Source organism: Callorhinchus milii, unplaced genomic scaffold, assembly GCF_018977255.1.
Source record: "Callorhinchus milii isolate IMCB2004 unplaced genomic scaffold, IMCB_Cmil_1.0 Scaffold7, whole genome shotgun sequence".
NCBI classification, from domain to species: domain Eukaryota; kingdom Metazoa; phylum Chordata; class Chondrichthyes; order Chimaeriformes; family Callorhinchidae; genus Callorhinchus; species Callorhinchus milii.
The window spans coordinates 25,769,301-25,787,411 of record NW_024704748.1 but is presented as its reverse complement, the minus strand read 5'-3'; the positions used below and the strand labels follow the sequence as shown (position 1 = coordinate 25,787,411).

At 44.3% G+C, this 18,111-nt stretch overlaps 1 protein-coding gene across 1 annotated transcript; it reads left to right on the top strand.

Annotated features, from left to right (window-relative positions):
* Positions 1 to 759: 759 nt before the first annotated feature.
* bag3 (BCL2 associated athanogene 3) lies at positions 760 to 10,677 on the top strand. The gene is made up of 4 exons (XM_007905641.2): positions 760 to 1,144; positions 5,746 to 6,114; positions 7,129 to 7,632; positions 8,570 to 10,677. Exons 1-4 carry the CDS (start codon positions 956 to 958, stop codon positions 9,281 to 9,283), a joined length of 1,776 nt encoding a protein of 591 aa, XP_007903832.1. The 5' UTR covers positions 760 to 955; the 3' UTR covers positions 9,284 to 10,677.
* Positions 10,678 to 18,111: the final 7,434 nt, after the last annotated feature.

Below are 18,111 nucleotides of genomic sequence, written 5' to 3'. Positions count from 1 at the left end.
GGCACCTCCCTACCTCCCCGACCTCCTCACTCTCCAATCGATCGGAGGTCGCGGTTTCAGCCACTGCGCCCCAAAACTCGAGAGCACTCTCCCTCAGTCAATTGCGCACAGCAGTGTCCCATAAACAGCCGTGAGGTGAACGACCAAATGATTATGATCGCAGTATTTAGCTTCTTGTAGGGATTATTTACCCCCGGAAGGTAATCCGCCAGTCGACTGCTACAAAGATAGTCATTTCTCAGAATCAGCTTCCGAAACGTACATTTAGAAAATCCACCATATATGACCGCACAGTCCTGGATTTGGAAACGACACCCTCAAACAATTCCCGCTTACGTCTCCTTGCATTCGTAAGAACAGTTTACTACCGCTCCTTCAGACGTGTGTGTGTGTGTGGATGTGTGTGTGTTATTACCATATTAGGGATACACATACCAAGGGATTTAAGAGTGTTTAAGTTAAGGTTTTTTTTGGTGGGTGGTGGGGGGTGGTTTATCACACAAAAAAAGGCAAATCCAATTAGATTTAATGTGATCAGAATGAAAGGGGGGTGGGGGGGGAAATACATACTCCTGATTAATGAGTTATAATGGGCAGTGTGTGTGGGTGGGTGGGGAGTAAATGGAAAGCCAGTAACAGGATAGATCATCTACTTTTCTCAGTAACCAGCTCAGCATTGTTGCAGTGTGGATCCAGTAATAGTTTGATGAGTCAAAGCAAGGTGGGAGGGAGGGAGGGAGGGTGGTGATGTGTTTCAAGCCAAGCAAATAGCAATAGCAGGAGCAGGAGCAGTCAGACAGAATATTCCAGTCTTGGGGAGGACTTGTTTGCCATTCCATCTTCCCCCAGATCACATTCTAGATACTTCCAGCCCAGTCCATCACCCCCTTTCAGCCTCTTTGCCTTCCCACGTCACTCTATATAGTGCAGGACAGGGAGTCCAGTTGGTGGGGGAATGTCTCATTACTTGTCTCCAGGCTTTGGGATGAAGCTTTCTCCTAATCAAATGGCAAACAGCAGCAGCACAGACACTCTGCCTCCTGGCTGGGAAATTAAGATCGACCCTCACACAGGTTGGCCGTTTTTTGTGGATCATAACACAAGGACCACAACGTGGAACGACCCCAGGACAGAGCTGCAGAAGGTCAGTCCATCAGATCCACAGTGTGACACTGTGTGTGTGTGTGTGTGTGTGTATCTGCTCTGAGGCTCTTTAAACAGCCAAAGGGACTTGACTGACTGGTACGATGTACCCTTTTCTGTTCCACACACACTGAATCCTACTGTATACTCTGTGCCTCTTAAAAGATTTCAGCAGTTTGTGCAGCTCTTAAGTGTTCAGTGGTGTATTTATTTCATTCAGTTAAATAATGTCTTAATTAACAAACGTATTCATTCCCTTCTCTCTCTCTCTCTCTCTCTCTGTCTCTCTCTCTCTCGTTCTATCTGTCTGTCTGTCTGTCTGTACAGCTTTGCAGTGTTGGCAAAAGCTCTCTGCCTTCCATAAGGCTTATTAGTATTATTCCTATTAATAGCAATAATAATATAATATATTAATTCCTCCTCCCCTTCCTCCTTGCATTGATTTAGCTCTTGAAAGGCAGTCAAGGATATAGACTGAACCTTTCAAATGGTGCTGCCTTGACTGTAGTAACAATAATGAAGGTTATTAATATCTCCCTTTTCTCTTTGCTTCAACTGGAAATTATGAGCAGCAGAACCCAAAAACCAGTCCATTTCATTTTGAAGAGGGGGATAATGGTAGATTATTGATTTGTTTTTGTGAAAATATATATATATATATACATATACACAGGATAAACAACTGCCCTATTATCTTAAAAAAAAGCAAAATGTCATCGTTTCTTTAAGACCCATTAAGACATTGTAAATGTCTTAATTATTTGGTCACCCGGTATAATACGATCATTTTTTTTAAGGAAACAGTATTTCAAAGTCTGCTGAAGTTCTCCCGGTACAAGATGGCATCCTGATAGTTTCAAAGGTAGATTTGGTGTGTTTTTTTCCGGGTGACGCACTGCAGTCCAATGTGATGAAAGCATCAGCCAGTTAACCTTTAACTCTCGCCCTTTGCGATGTATATTTAAAGCTATCATTGCATTCGCTGGGTCCACAAACTTGTCTTTCACACCACCAGCTTTTCCGCCCTTCGTTACGCGCTACTCGGAGCACGAAACAAATTCTACAGCGTGACCAAAAAAGCAGTGATATCTCCCCTATTGTTTAAACCCACCCCCCACCCCAAAAAAATCATCATTTCTTTAAGGCTTATTATGAATAACGAATAATGATTTAATAATAAAATGATAAAAAAAATTGGGGTCGCTCACTCCACGTCATGTTGGTGGGACGCTGCGGTGCGCAATTGGCTGCCGCGTTTTGCCCACAAAATATCCACTTTACAGTATAATCTGTGAAGCGCTTTGAGACGTCTCGAAGATGTGATAAGGAGCTGTGTCAAACGCAAGGATTATTATTATTGTTATTATTATTAGACATTGTAATGGTATCACTACTTTTTCGGTCACCCTGTCGAATTACAATGCCAGGTTGGCAAGATAAGTAATAATAATAATAATAATCATCATCATCGCATTTGACACAGCCCCTTGTCACTTCGTCGAGACGTCTCAAAGCGCTTCACAGGATACACTGCGAAGTGGATTGATTGTCCATGCGTTTTGTGTGGTGACGGGTACAATTTCAGATCGATTTCTTGAATTCGCGGCCGTCTTGTTTGTTCGGACCGAACGGAGCCAAGCAGCTGACATCTTATTTAACTGACCGAGACAGTTGTCGGGAGAAAGTTTGGGCACATTGGGGATCACGTAGAGAGCTGCACAGCTGTCAGCTGTTAAAAATGGTGCTATGTTTGCCGGTCATTCTCTCTGTACACCCAAAGCGAAGCTCACAGGCATGTGGGGTGTGAAGTATCCACCCAGATATCCTAGGTTTTTAATCCGTGCTGTATATATTTCCAATGACGCGCTCAACACATTTCAAGGGAGTTTCATGTTCACAGAATTAAAGGGGCGAAGGGAAATGTCAACCCCCATTCAACCCAGAAGGACCTCAAAGTAGTTATGTTAAACAGAGGCATTCTGTAAATTTCAGCAGAAATATTTATTCTTATGAATCTTTTATAATCTTTATACAGGGCGACCAAAAAGGCATGATACCATGACAATGTCTAATAAGTCTTAAAGAAATGGTTATATATATTTTTTGTTAGATAATAGGGTAGATATCATGACTTTTTGGTCACCCTATTTTATAATAATCCTTGATTTGGGTATGGTGTCTTCTTTTTATACATATATATAATCTTTTAAAAAAATCAATATAAGGAGCAATTGGATAATTTTATTATCCCAATCCATTAACTCAAGTTTTTTTTAAATACTTCTATTTTGCTTCCATTTTCCATGATTTTCATGCGCTTTTGTATTATTATTACCTGTCACACACTGAGACACACAATCTGGTCAGCCAACAACAACAACAAGTTACACTTGTATAGCGCCCTTCGCGTCGGAAAGACGTCCTGGAGCCACCCTCTGCTCGGACAGACATTGCCAGCTTTCCTTGGCCCTGACAGAGTTGGCTTCCATGTGATGTTCTCTGCGAAGTAACACTGAGGAGATGGGAGCTGCACCCTGGCATGTTGCAGTGGGAGGAATGCTTGTCCTTCAACCTTTGACCTGGGTGAAGAGCCAAGAACTCAGCCATTTGAGCTATTGGGGCTTGAAAGGTCCCGGCTGCTCAGTCCCTCTGGGGGCACAGATATTGCTCTCTCCTGTGTTGAAACAACCCTGACGGGTCCACCTGAAAGAAGCGGGTATTACAACTCTAGAGGCTTAATAATAATCCCTCCAAAACCGAAAACAACAATAAAATTGGTCATTTTCAATCTACGACTGTTTGTGGGACATTGCTGTGCGCAATTGGCTGCCGCGTTCGCCCACAAATATACAGTCAATTCACTTTACAGTGTGTTCTGTGAAGCGCTTTGGGACGTCCTCCCGACGTGAAAAGCGCTATATCAAATGCAAGGATTATTATTATTATTAAAAAGAAAAGTATATGACCAGGATATTCATATCTTAATATGCCTTATGTCTGCATGGCAGGACATGGGATCTCCCTCTGTGACTCCTCACAGTATGAGATCCTGCTCTCAGCTCAATGAGGAGAGACTTGTTTCAAAGGGAGAGAAGATTCGAGATTAAATGAATCTTGCCCTGTCCGGTGGTTGTTTCAAAGGAATATTGAGAGAGTCCTGGGCCTTTGATTCCCAGCTCCTGTCATTGTCGAAGAATGGTCATGGATGTCATCTGCAATGTCGCCCAGGAACGTTACCCCCAAAATGACCCAATTGAGGCTAGTTTTGTCATGGGATGGTTCTTAAAGTTTGAAAAATGAGCGTCCAGCGAAATTTGTCAAAGAAAACGCTTGTCAATTTGGTGAAGACTGACTCATGCCGTCTCTGTTGGGGGGGGGGGGGGGGGTGGAAACGATCGGCCCTTCAGAAGATGTGATAGCTCGCAAGTAACAATTCAAGTCCCTTCCATAAGACAGCAGATATCTGAAAGAAGTTATATGCGTTATTGGTGCAACTGGCAGTTGCTGCACTGTGCGGTCGTACATACTGTGACAATGACAGTGCATCTTGCGAGGGGTATTGACTTACAGAAACTCGCTGTGAGATGACATCCAAAGCTGAACTGAGCCCTGACATCATTTCTGAAGAATGAATGAATCTTAGAGAAAGAATTCCATTCAGCACAGCCTTATTCTTGTCATCGCCGGTTAATATAGGAGCCGGAGTGGAAACCTTTAGGGGGTGCATGACATGACCCTCCAGAAATGTAGGCTAGTTCTGAAACTTTCCAATGGCTGTATGTATTAACGGCCCAGTGTAATTTCTCTCCATTGTCGCTCTGCAGGTTATTTTATGATCTTGTGCAGACACATTTTTTCAATGGAATTTCTTCTTCAGCTTCATGCCCCACCCACAACCATCAATTAAAGTTGTTAACGCTTTGACTAAACACGATAACAGCCTTAAAAGAAAATTGCGCAGTGCAAATGGCAAACTGAGAGCTCTGCCTCGTTTTTTTTAGGTAAAAATTCTCTTCTCATAAGCCATTTAATTCAAAAATAATTTAAGGTTCTGAAGCAATTTAATTTAATCGGCTGTATTCTTCAATCAGATAAATAAGCCTCAAAATGCTACTTTAGACTAATTGGGTTTGCAGTTTGCCATCCATACATAATTTTGTACAGGGAGTTGATGCATGGTTAAGTTATTTTACTGCATGAACAATTTCTATCGCTGTACACAATGGACCAATAACATGGATTCAGCTTGACGACAGTACATTACAGTAGCGTGTTGCAAACATTTACGAAAATAATGGATTTGTTCTTAAAGCTCATGCTCCAAAAGTTAGATTTTTGCGTTGTGACAGCTTAAATGTTTTCAATATTGAAATTAATTTCCCCCGATTTGGGGGGTGGGGGGGGAGATTAATTGCAGCCACTTTCACCGTAATGTATCATAATAATCCCTTGCATTTTCTTACAGCGCCTTCTCACGTCTTCGAGATGTCTCAAAGCACTTCACAGAATATACTGTGAAGCAAATTGACTGTATGTTTATTGTAACCGCAACAGAGGTAAAGCATAGTATTGAGACGTATCCTCTGCACTTTCTGTTTCTAGGAAAGGCAAGCTTTCTCCAATGGCCCATATCCATCAGCGTATCCCGCACCGTCACAAGATAACCCAAAACAGCGGCATGCAAAGGAATTCAGCACTGCAAGTCATCACCTTCGCCCAGGCTACATCCCCATCCCGATAATCCATGAAGGAGCGCCTGAACAATATCAGCAGAAATACCACTATTCGCCTCAGCAGCCTGACATGCAGAGACTTAAAGCTGAATGCCGGGCACACCCGCCAGTGAGAGCACAGTCTCCAACCAGACCCTCTCCAGCAGGGTCTCCATTGGAAGCAACAAAGGCAGACAAGCAAAGTGGTCAAGCTTCTCCAGTTAGCGTTGGACAAGCTCCTGGCTTGCAAGGGTCAGAGGTAATTTGTCTATTGATGATGATGATGATGATAATAATAATAATCCTTGCCTTACATACAGCACCTTATCACGTCTTCAGTAAAAGCGTATTTAATGTATGTTCTGTTGGGAAAACGCGGCAGCCAAATGCGCGCAGCGGTGTCCCACAAACAGTCGTGGATTGAAGCGACCAAATTATTTTTTTTTTAAGGGATTATTACCCCCGGAAAAGCGATCCGCCAATCGACTAACAACCGGGTTCCTACTTACTGCTAGGTAAACGGAGGCGTGTGGAGTAAGGAAACTTGCCTAATATTTCGTCCTGCCCAGGATTCAAACCCACGTCCTCTCATTTGGGAGTTGAGTGCTCTAACCACTGAGCTACAGGATTCATTATGCTTCCCCACCCCCTCCACCCCAATGCAAGGCAATTGCCATGTTTGAGATCTGAATAACTACGTTATCAGCCAGAGTTCCAGAGTTTCACTGGCAGTCACGGTCACACAGGCCAGAGCGAAACAAACAATGCAGACAATGTTCTAAAATTAATGCAAGGTTTGTTCCATAAGTATAAGTATAGAGATATATACTTAAGTATAGAGATAAAAGTGAGGGTAACCGGTGCAGTGAACCATGCCTTATTATTCCGGTTTCTTTTTGTTTAAAAAAAGAAAAACGATCAACCATCTCTTTCGAAAAGATTATCGTCGATTTATTTTTAACTGGGTCATATTTTGCGAGGCTAATAATAGCCCACTCGTGAAGTGATATTCTCGTCTTTCTTCTTTTTCCTCCTGTGTTATAAATGCCGCGTTTCAGAAGCCGCGTCTTAAATCAAAATAATTGCAAATCGCCTCAAAGTCATGAACGCTCACTTTGCTCAGTGAAGAATGCAGGGGTTCAAACGTTTAAAGTGAAATTGTTGAGTTCTTCTCTGGTTGATTAAGAGCAGCTTATTTTACACAGCCCCAAGCTTGCACACTCTTTGTTTAACCGAAGCATCTCCTCCCCTTCCCTCACTCTTTATTTTTCAGCATTCACCGTTCCAAACTACTTCCAGCCCCCAGACATTTTCTTCTCAGCCACATGGCCGATCGAGCGTAGGAAGTTCCCAGCTGCCTTCCGGTTATATTCCGATACCGGTGATCCACGAGGGAATGACGGCAAAACATCCTCAGCAAGCTTATTACCCTGCCCACCAAACACAGTACCCCTCCCAGCAAGCCCATCAGCCACTGCAGCAAGCCCAATACTCAACTCAACAAGCCCATCATCCAATGCACCCAACCCAGCAAGCATATCACCCAGCCCAGCAGGTACAGTACACTTCCCAGCCAACACAGTACACAGTCCAGCAGCAACCGGTTACCCACAAGAGTCCACCCGAAGACTGGGGAACAAGCACAGCTCGGGCACAGTCGCCGTTGAGAGTTGTTCTGAAAGAAATGCCCAGTCGTGAAGCTTCTCCAGCTCAGATTTCTCCACCAGGTCGATCGCAGTCACCTGCCTGGGCTCATACAGGCCTGGACAGACCACAGGTAAGATCATTGACTGACTGTGACTGTAAATTGCTTGACTCTCTAGCAAAATAGCAAAGTGCTTGAGAAAATTCATCAAGTGTTGTTTTAAAACCTAAGGAATTGAAGGTGACACTAAAGGTTATGCATTGTCACCTATGTAATGTGAGAGAGAGAGATATTCTTGGTCTTGTGAGCAGCCACAGATATGTTCCATTGGGGGAAAAGTCGGCAGCAATCCCATCAATAAGATGCAAAGGAAGTGAGGAGTGGGTAAATTCCTTCCCCCACTGCTCTTGCTACAGCTCGAGCCTTTTGTCTGATTTCCAGCAAAGATTGTCAATATTTTAGTCAATTGGATGATGGAAGTCAGATATCTCAAAAGCACTGAAATGTAGCTAAAATCTGAATTTTCGCATCAGTCTCGTTAATACCACATTATATCAGCAAATGCATCATCTCCAATTTACTGAGGTGTGCCAGTCCTTGAAGTCTGGAATTCTAGAGACCCTACGGAACGCTACACGACGTGAGGGGCGCTATAGTATGCAAGTTGTTGTTGTTGAATGCACTGAAGATTTCTAAGGCTCCTTGGAGATCTCTACCCCACATGGCTCAGCAGTATTTTGCAGTGGACAAGAACCAACAAAGTTTTGGAAATTGCTGAGATTGAGATATTTTATATAATTCCATAAAAGTTATTAAAGCACTACTGTTAAAGGTTAATATTTATCAGAGTACAGTGCACACAGAGAATTGGCTACAAAGCAATGTGAGCTATAGATTCTAATGCATGAACCTTATAAGGTTTTCAAAAAAAATTGAGGTCATTCATCCATTCAGAACCCACAAACTGGATGCAAAGTACTGTCTGGAGTACAAAAAATGGCAAAGAAAATGGACGAATTGAAAAGATTTCGATGTGCTAATTATCCATCTAACTGTTTTCTACCATTAGGCTCCTCAGCAACGAGCTCAGCATCAAGAGACACCGAGAATGCAACAGGAAACTAAAGCTGGGTCCTTTGGCACAGAGCCTCCTCCGACGTATATCCCAATTCAGGTCACTCGTGTTGATCCCGACACCAAGCAACCACCACAGAAGCCTCATCCCCAGTCCCAACCTCAGGCTCAACCAGAGAAAGCTGAGAGGAAAACTCCATCTCCTGCACAGAGCGGCAGCTCTCAGCAAGAGCAGAGAACAGCCCCAGAAGAGGCCAAGGCTCAAAAGCCCATTGTGACTGATGCACCTGAAAGGCATCCCGGTCTGGTAAAGATAGATAAAATACTGCAGACAGTTCAGAGGCTTGAGGAAGACGTGAACTCATTTGAAGGAAACCGGGCAGACAAACACTATCTGTTGCTTGAAGAATTGCTGACTAAAGAGCTTCTGGCTCTGGATTCGGTGGATCCCAATGGACGGGATGACGTGCGTCAAGCCAGAAGAGATGGAGTTAAGAAGGTTCAAAACCTTCTCGAGAGGCTGGAGCAGAAAGCCAGCTCCTCTGAGCCTCAACCAGGCACGATTGAGAAATACGCTCAAAGAGATAATATAGAAGGTGACTGCAAGAGAGACAAACACTGCGCAAACACAGTTACAGAAGAATCCAAAATGGAAACTGACCAACAGGAAATGAACCCAGGAGTATCCGCCGATTATAACAAACGTTAACTGTTTTATTAGCCCAAAGTGCATTTTTTTTTAAGATTGGGTTGAATTGTTTCGAAGATGCATGCAAATCGGGAACCTTTTTTTCACATCTGTGTCTCTCCAAAATTATTTAGCCTTCTGGAATACACAGGGAGACAATTTATGAACAAATGTCCGTTCGACACACAAGACTTCAGTTATTTGTAACCAACTTTGAAGAATATTATTCCGCTAATGAATTGCTAATGAATCACGCGTTAAACAAGCCTCTGTGTTTTGCTTTTTTTTTCGCATACCATCTCCCTTGCTATTAAACCCACCCATGTAGCACATGGTGGTGAGTGGTAAAACTGTACATACGCCAGTGTAGTGTTTAGCTTATAAACTGCAAGTATTACCAATGACATGAAGTGACAAGCTGGTCACTGTTGGGCACTTTATGAAAGAGTATGATGAAAATGTACAAGAGATTGGTAGAGTACGAGCAGAACAATGTAGATAAAGGTTTCTCTATATCCAACAAAGAAGCAATAAATTGAGAGATAATTTACAATGAGTGGAATAGCTATTTTGTCAGTAACAAGCACTCGATGTTTATTTTAAACTAATGCACGTTAGGCCCAAAGAATATCCTTGCTTACCAAAGTAACAGACTTTTAAAATTCAGGCAGGAGAGGGTTTCTACGTTTTGACCTCCCCTTTGAAGTGCATTCCAGTCAAATGATTGTTTCTGGGTGTAAGATCAAGCTCTCAAACCGCATGTCTTGTTTACAAATGGCATTGAGCTCATCTCAGCACCTGACGCTATGATTGATAGGACCTAAAACAGTCCAGAATGGAGGTCGCTGGGATTTCTCAAAATAAAACCTCAGCCAGCATTTCATATCACTGTACAAAATACAAACGGGTCTCATTTGAAATATGCCTTTTGGTAAGTAAAGACTCTTTACCTCTTGATACAAGCTAGAATATGCTTCTATGGGACAACAGTACGTAATGATTGTTTTATTGTAACCACGTTTGACATGCGCTTGTGAGAATGTGCGTCACAAACGTTTCCTTTAAGCAGCTGTTTCTGAAAGATGAATTCAATGTTTTTTTTTTTGAAATGTGCATCGCAAACATTTCCTCTAAGTAACTGTTTTCTTGTTAAATCAATTGCACCGCTGTTTTAATTGTTATGCAGACTGCTCCTTCGTAGGAAAGCCTGCAGCGGCTCAACTTTTGCACACTGTTTCCCAAACGCTCCTCGCACGTTCATGCCAAGAGGGTTCCTGGCAGATGTGATCCACGGCACCTCCAGGGGAACCTTTGTGCTAGTTAGGAATCGTTCCTTTGAATAAACAATTGAAGGCAGGGAGCAAACTGGTTTGCAAACTGGGTAATAAATGATCCTTGCTTCAAGTCACAAGGCAGCCTTTATCTGGCAGTGTTTCATTTAACGTTCAGTAATGGGAACATTTCACCTGCAGGGGCTACCACACATCCTTGAAATGGAGTTGGTGCCATTAAATCACATTGCCATGGCAACTGTGTTTGGCTTAGGAACATGAAGCACTCGTTCAATCGAAGGGGTGTTGTCTTTGTGGAAAAGATACTTGCAACACGTGTTCCATTTGTTCCCGAACACATGACGCAACGGCAGAACCCACACCCACACAACACACGATCGCATCACCAACAAAACATGTTTCTGCAATCTGGGCTGCACTGATTTGGCCTTCAGCCTAGTCTTTGCCTTGTTTATCCCTGCCTCGCACTGTTAGGACATCAGTGACAAATCAACTATCCTTTCCCCCCACCCCCACCCGCCCCATCTCTCTTTCAATTGCCTTCTTGGTAATTTCCATCCCATCCCGGCTCTCTTCGATTCAGTGGATTCTCGTCCTGGTCTTCAAATCCCTTCATGAACTCTTCTCTCGCTGCCTACATACATCTTCAGGCTTATTTCCCCCCCCAATGACCCAGTCTCTTGCTTGTTCCTCTCCCCCTCTGTCCCACCATCACTGACTGAGCCTCCAGCCACTATCCTCCACTCCCTTTGCCTTGATCTTTCTGTCCCCGTTTTCAACATTCGTTTGGTCAATTTTTTTTATCTACGACTGTATTTTTAGTCAATAACCTTATATCCTCCCTCTCCTCACTGCTCCCTATTGTCTCTGAAACACTTTGAGCCATTTGTCCTATGTGAACGGTGCTATGTAAGTGTAAGCTGTTGTGTGTGTACCTCCTATTTTTAGTTCCTATGCAGTATTCAGTACCTTTTATTTATCAGTATTGTGCTTATTTTGCTGGTGATCAGCTCAGGTGTGTATGTTATTAAGTTCTCTTTGTAGGATTTTGACCTCTGATTTCAGTGTTTTCACTTGGTTGGTACTTGTAAATTTAACTACCATTCACTGACACTGTAAATTCAAGGCCTCTAACCATAAGCAAAGTCTAAATATATATAAACTCAATAACTAACATAGCAAAAGATGTTTTCTATAACGTTCATAATAGAAAATAAAGGGATTATATTCCGGGATCCAATTCAGTTTTTCTCCAGCTTCGTCCCAGCTGTGAAACCCATTAACATTTTTCTTTCAACCAATTATCTCCCCCGCGACTCACTTCAAGGGCAACAAAGAGTATTTATCGGTGGGCTGCTGGTGGCCGTGGCTATGAGTCCTTAAACCAACAGTCTGTTCAACTCTATCGCACGTGAAGGCCGCTACGTAAATGCATTTAATAATAATAATAATAATAATCCTTGCATTTGATATCGCGCCTTATCACGTCGTTGAGACGTCTCAAAGCGCTTCACAGGATGCACTGTAAAGTGGAGTGACTGCGTAATGAAATTGGTCCTTTGCTGCACGGCTGTTTGAGGGACATCGCTGCGTGGAAATTGGCTGCTGTGTTTCGTCTACAAATACACTCGACAGAAAAATCCTGTGAAGCGCTTTGAGGCATTTTGACGACGCGATGAGGCACCAGATCAAATGCAAGAATTTTTATTCTCCACGTGCCCGCCTCCCCTGGTTAATCAATTCACTTTACAGCGCATTCTGTGACGCGCTTTGAGGCGTCTCGAAGACGTGATCAGGCGCTATATCAAAGGCAAGGACTATTATTGTTATCATCAGCTTCTCTGCAGCCTTGACAACAACAATAACTTGGGTTTATATCGCGCCCTCCACGCCGGACGGCGTCTCAGAGCGCTTCACAGTAACGGATCCCGGGGCCGACCCTCAGGGGGAGGAAGGCGATCAAAGGCACGGTTGAAAGGCACAGTGACCGAAGGCTCTCTCTCTCTCTCTCTCTTTGGAAGAGCTCACTGATGTGCCTGTTTGGCTGGGTGTGGACCTGAGTGGCTTGATGTGTTATATATAACCTGAGTATTTATTTGCTTGCTGTAAGGCAAATTTGAGATTGTGTTGAGAGTAAATATACAAAAGGAGGTGGGGAGAGCTGAACAGAGGGCGATTGCACTGAACATTTACTATTACTACTACTAATAATAATCCTTGCATTTGACATAGCGCCTTATCACAGCTTCGAAACGTCTCCAAAGCGCTTCAGTGAAACCGCAAAGTGAATTGTCTGTGTATTTTGTGGGCGAAGCGCGGCAGCCAATTGCTGCGCGGAGGGGAAAGGGAATCGAACGCACACACTAAGCTTGTAAACCTTTCTGTCGGGACATCAGCGAGTTCCTGTGGATCAGCGGTTCGATATCCTGGTTCAAGTGGATGAAATGGCCACGTTCTGAATTGTCAACTCCTCTCCCAAGAGCGGCTTGAGGTTTAAACCTCAGAGCAGAGGTGTGAATCTGTGTGTGTGTGTGTGTGTGTATATATATATATATCGAGTACTTGCTACTAGTTTAGAAGGTGTACAGCAATACCAACTCATTGCTGGAGCAAAGCTTTCTCTGCCTGTGTGCACTGCCACTGTAAAGCACAAACTGCAGGAAGCAATTGAACAGCCGTCACACGAGCTTTGGAGCTTTAAGGAGCCCGTCCATTTTGGAAGAGTGAAAAGTACTAAAAGTGGGTGTTGTCTACGCTGAGTTCCACTCGGGCAGCTCGCCCAAATGCTGAGCGGCAGGTTCAAGGTCTGCAGCGTATAATTAATAAAGTCCTTGTGGTTGATATAGCTCCTTTCGCATCGAGAGGGCGTCTCAAAGTGCTTCGCGGGATTCACTGTCATTGACTGTATTTTGCAGGTGAACGAGGCAGCAATTTTGCACGCAGCAATGCCCCGCAAACAGCCGTAGGGTTAAAATTCCGGGACTTTCTGCTTTACAAAGGGCGTTTCCTTCCCCTTTTCGAAAACAAGCCTGCACCAAAACCTCAATGCCATGAAGTTGGTCTGGATAAGATGCCAAAACCCGAATCGTTTAACATTGCATGCAAATCGGAGATTACTTTCTCTGCCCTGAAATCAGGCCAGTGTGACTGTCTGTGTGACTATCAACAAATTGATGAATTAACTCTTCCAGTAAGCCGTTGAAGTGACAACTGGACTTGTGGAATTTCAACCACGCTCTCAATCATGTTTCTCTCTCCCTCCCACCTCCCTCCCCCCCCCCCCCCTATCAACTTATTCTCCAGTCAGCTATGTGAAGTCTATTGAGTCATTCCCCCGCTGTGAAAGGTGCTATGTAAAATGTAAGTTGTTTTTTGTTGTGTAGGGGTAGTAGTCAGGATGACTGAACTCCTAAATAAACAACAAAACAAAATTAATGTCAAACACTCAATAAGCAATTCCCTCTTTTCTTTCCTGGAAATCTATCCCCCCACTCCACCCCGGATGTGGGGGAGGAAGGACAGCTGGGGGTCGAGTCACTCGCCTAAGTTGCGCACTGCTTCAATGAGTCTGAGGGAGAGCCCAGGGAGGTTGAGGAGTTTAGATCCACAGGAGTGAAGACGGGAGCCAAGGAGCATGGCTTCCATCTTATCCATATTCAGTTGCAGGAAGTTTACACTCATCCAGGCCTTGATGTCTGCGTGGCTGCGATAAGGTGCCAGCTATATCAAATGCGAGGATTATTATTAACATTATTATTATTATTAAGTCCTGATGAGATGCTTTTGCTTTAGCATTGCTTAATGTGAGATCTGATCACCAGCCCCGATTCCTGGGCCTGTCTGTGAGCGCCAATTTACCAGGAGGGAAAAGTCACAGCTGTTGATCTATGGCGTACTCTCTACTGATAGTCCGTCTGTTCTCTCTAAACCTCCTACAGTGTGGAATCAGAGTGGAGTTTGATCAAAAAATCAAATCAACACCTCTTGAATACCCCCTCCCACACAAGTGTGATTTATAGTGTGCTCTATCTGAATGCCTTTACAGTACTGAAATTAGTGTCAAGTGAGGTGACTGTTTTTATGGGTTAATGCAGCAGCTATTTTACATACAGCAAGTCCCGTCCTACAAACGAGCCCACAAGGTGAACGAGCAAATCGTATGTGGAAGATTGCTTAGCATTGGTATGTTAATAAAGTGAGTTGCCTTCCAATGGTAACCTTGGACGCAGTCTAAGGAGCATTGACCTGCATGGGGAAGCGAAAGTGGTGAACTTCGGCTCGTGTGTGTAACGTTGAAGGATACGAGCGTTTTTCGCGTTTCATTGTAAAACGTCTGTAGAATGATGCCGATGCCATTTAAGTCCTAACAAAGTTGCGCCACTGTCCATTGGGTATTTTAGACTTGCCAGCCACACATTCCACGTGACGGTACCCTAGAGGAGTAAATCCCATATAAATACTGCACCAGGAAATCGGATTCTAGACAATACAGCAAAAGGGAGATAATATGTTGTGGCTGGATTGTTAGCTGTGCTTCATGTTACACTGGAGCCCACTTACGCAAAGTCCTTCCATGAGATCAAATTTTTTTTTTGCCCAGGGTAAAAATCCATTCTTACACTCGGCAATTGATTGCTGTAAGGGCTCAATGGCTTTGCGCTGGCCTCGCTTAAAATCTGATTAATTGCTCTATTTTCCCACGCCAGGAGCTCGTTAATGGCTTTGTAATAAATCTGAGATGACAGCAACAACGTGCACTTATATAGCACCGCCCAGCAGGGAGCGTCTCAGAGCTCATAACTGTGGCGGAGCCTGACTCCGAGCCGGGGGGGGGGGAGGTGGCCGTAAGCGTGATCGAAGTGGTAAGTCTTCAGGCAGGACTTGAAAGAGGGGAGAGGGGGCGAGGCAGAGGGATTGAGGGAGAGCGTTCCAGGGTTTCGGGACGCAGTGGCTGAAAGCGCGACCTCCAATGGTGGGGCGGAGGGTGCGAGGGACGAGCGGGAGGTGGTGGACTGGGGGAGTGAGGAGGTCGGAGAGGGAGGGAGGTGCCAGGGAGTGAAGGGGTTTGAACACAAGATAAATCTGCAAATCTTCAAAGCGTTCACTGGCCTACGACCAATTGACTTTGAATTGCTTTTCAATCCTCCAAAGATCTGCCCTGAAGTTAAGGCCTTTCTTTTCGCTATATTGTATGTCCGACTGGCTCAGTCACTGTAATTACCCTCCACCTTGCCCTCTCTCTGTTCATATCACACCTTAAAACTTAGCTCTTCGTATGTGTTTATGGTCACTTCCCCTTTTCCTTTGCTCAGCGACCAGCCCTCTCGCTGTGAGTCTCAGATCTTATCCTTGGTGAAGAGAGGTATATAAATAGAAAATGTTATACGTAGTAGTGCACTTACCTCTGGGTCAGAAGTTTGTGGGTTTAAGGCCCGACCCACGTTAGGAACTTGAGCTCATAGTCTTCCTGTTCGCTGGCCATACAGAGCGGATGTGGGTGGACATCAGGGTGAAGATGTGGATTTTACCACAGCTCTTGGGGCCATTACAAATAGTAATTTACAACAACAACAACAAGATTCCATTCCATTTATAAAGCGCCTTTCACGTCAGGAGGACGTCCCAAGGCGCTAATTTACAATACAGATGAAGGCGCACGCAGACTTGTTCTGAATTAACCCTAATTCAATCGCAAATTTTCTCTGAAGAATCTCCTTAATTTTCTCTCGGCCTTTTCTGAGGGCAATTTTTGACTTTATCCTCACGTGTTTCTTCGCTAGGATGTTACTGGGGATAACGGGTTTTAGTGAGAAAAATTGGGTGGCGATGGGGAGGGGGTGGAATGGAGATTTACAATAATGCTGAGAGGGTTGAGGGGGTGACCTGCTGGAAGTCTTCAAGGCCACCATAGGGGTAAATAGTAATAATAATCCACTGACTGAGTGCGTACAAATCTAGGACCAAGATCCAGTATTAGTTCGAAAAGATCTTTACACAGAAGTTTATTGGAATGTAAAATCCTGTGGAAGGGTTTGGGAGTTCTCGATAATGTTCTAGGACGCTGGATCCAATGCAAGTATCATCTTTAGCATAAAGATCACCTGTTTGTCACTTTTGGATCAATAGAACTAATCAAAGTGGGTGTAAAAGCTGCTTCAAACTGTATACAGTATTTCTGTCAATGTTTTGTTCTTGGAGGTTTAATTGAAGTATAGACTGGTCAACAACAACAACAGCAGCAGCAAGTTGCATTTACAAAGTGCCCTTCACATGGGGTAGTGTCCCGGAGCGCTTGACAGTGGCGGAGTCTGACCCCGAGCCGGGGGGATAGGGAGTGGGGAGGTGACCGTAAACACGATCAAAAAGGAAGATCTTTAGACAGGATTTGATGATGGGGAGGGAGGGGGCAAAGCGGAGGGATTGAGGGAGAGAGTTCCAGAGTTTTGGATCGTGGTGGCTGAAGGTACAGCCACCGATGGTGGAGCAGAGGGGACGAGGGACAAACAGGAGGCCGGAGCTCAGCTGTTTCTTCCATGAATTCCAGGCTCTCTGTATTGCTCCTAACAAATGCGTGTTACAGCCAGGCACTGGAGCTATAGGGCCATGTTAATAATTCATCCCGTTTCCGTGTAACTGAATACTGTGCATTGCTGCTAATGTGATGGGGATGGGGTAACCGATACCTGGAAGTGAACTGAAGGGAGGAAACGTGAGCCAAGGGGGTGCAGCTGAATCCACTACCTTGTGGTTTGCAACTTCAGCTGAACCTTGAGGTTAGCTTGTGCCCCATGCCCATTCATTTCTCTGCCTCGTCTTACAAACGATGCACAATAAATCCTGTGTGTGAGAGAGAGCGAGAGAGCTTGGAATTTGGCCATTTTGGAGGTGCCAGGCAACATTTTATTGAGTTCCTTCGCCGGCTCGTACGCTTGTCGTATGGTCTGCTTACTACGCCATTCACAAAGCAAAGTTGCGTGATGTGTACAGGGTAATACAACAGTTAGTTCCTAATGTACATCTGGGAAGCATTGCTTGATCTGTGCTGAATTGGGCTGTTCTTTAACTGGGAAAGCAGAAGCAGTGATTCAACTGGTTCCTTGAACCCCTGGGCTGTATGATCCCGAGCTATCCGGTAACTACTCAAACTTAAGCCAGTTCTTCTCAACTTGCCAATAGTAGGATAGGTTGGTGAGGCATTACGTAAGATGTGGCAAAGCTTAACGTGGGCTTGACAAACAACAGGACAGAGTGGTAATGATTGGACCTCTACCCACCCTCCCCCCCCACCTCCCTCCCCAAGCAGAAGTCATCGAATAGTATATGTTACTAATAGTAATAGTATATGTGTCTCACTGTTTGTTGGACACTGCTGTGTGCAGTTGACTGCCGTGATTCGCCCACAAAACACACAGTCACTGCCCTTTATAGTATGTCCTGTGAAGCGCTTTGAGACGACGTCTCAATGAGGTGATAAGGTGCTGCATCAGATGCAAGGATTCTTCTTCTTACTCTTGTAATCGTTTGACCCAAGATCTGCCCCTGCAAACAGCCACGAAG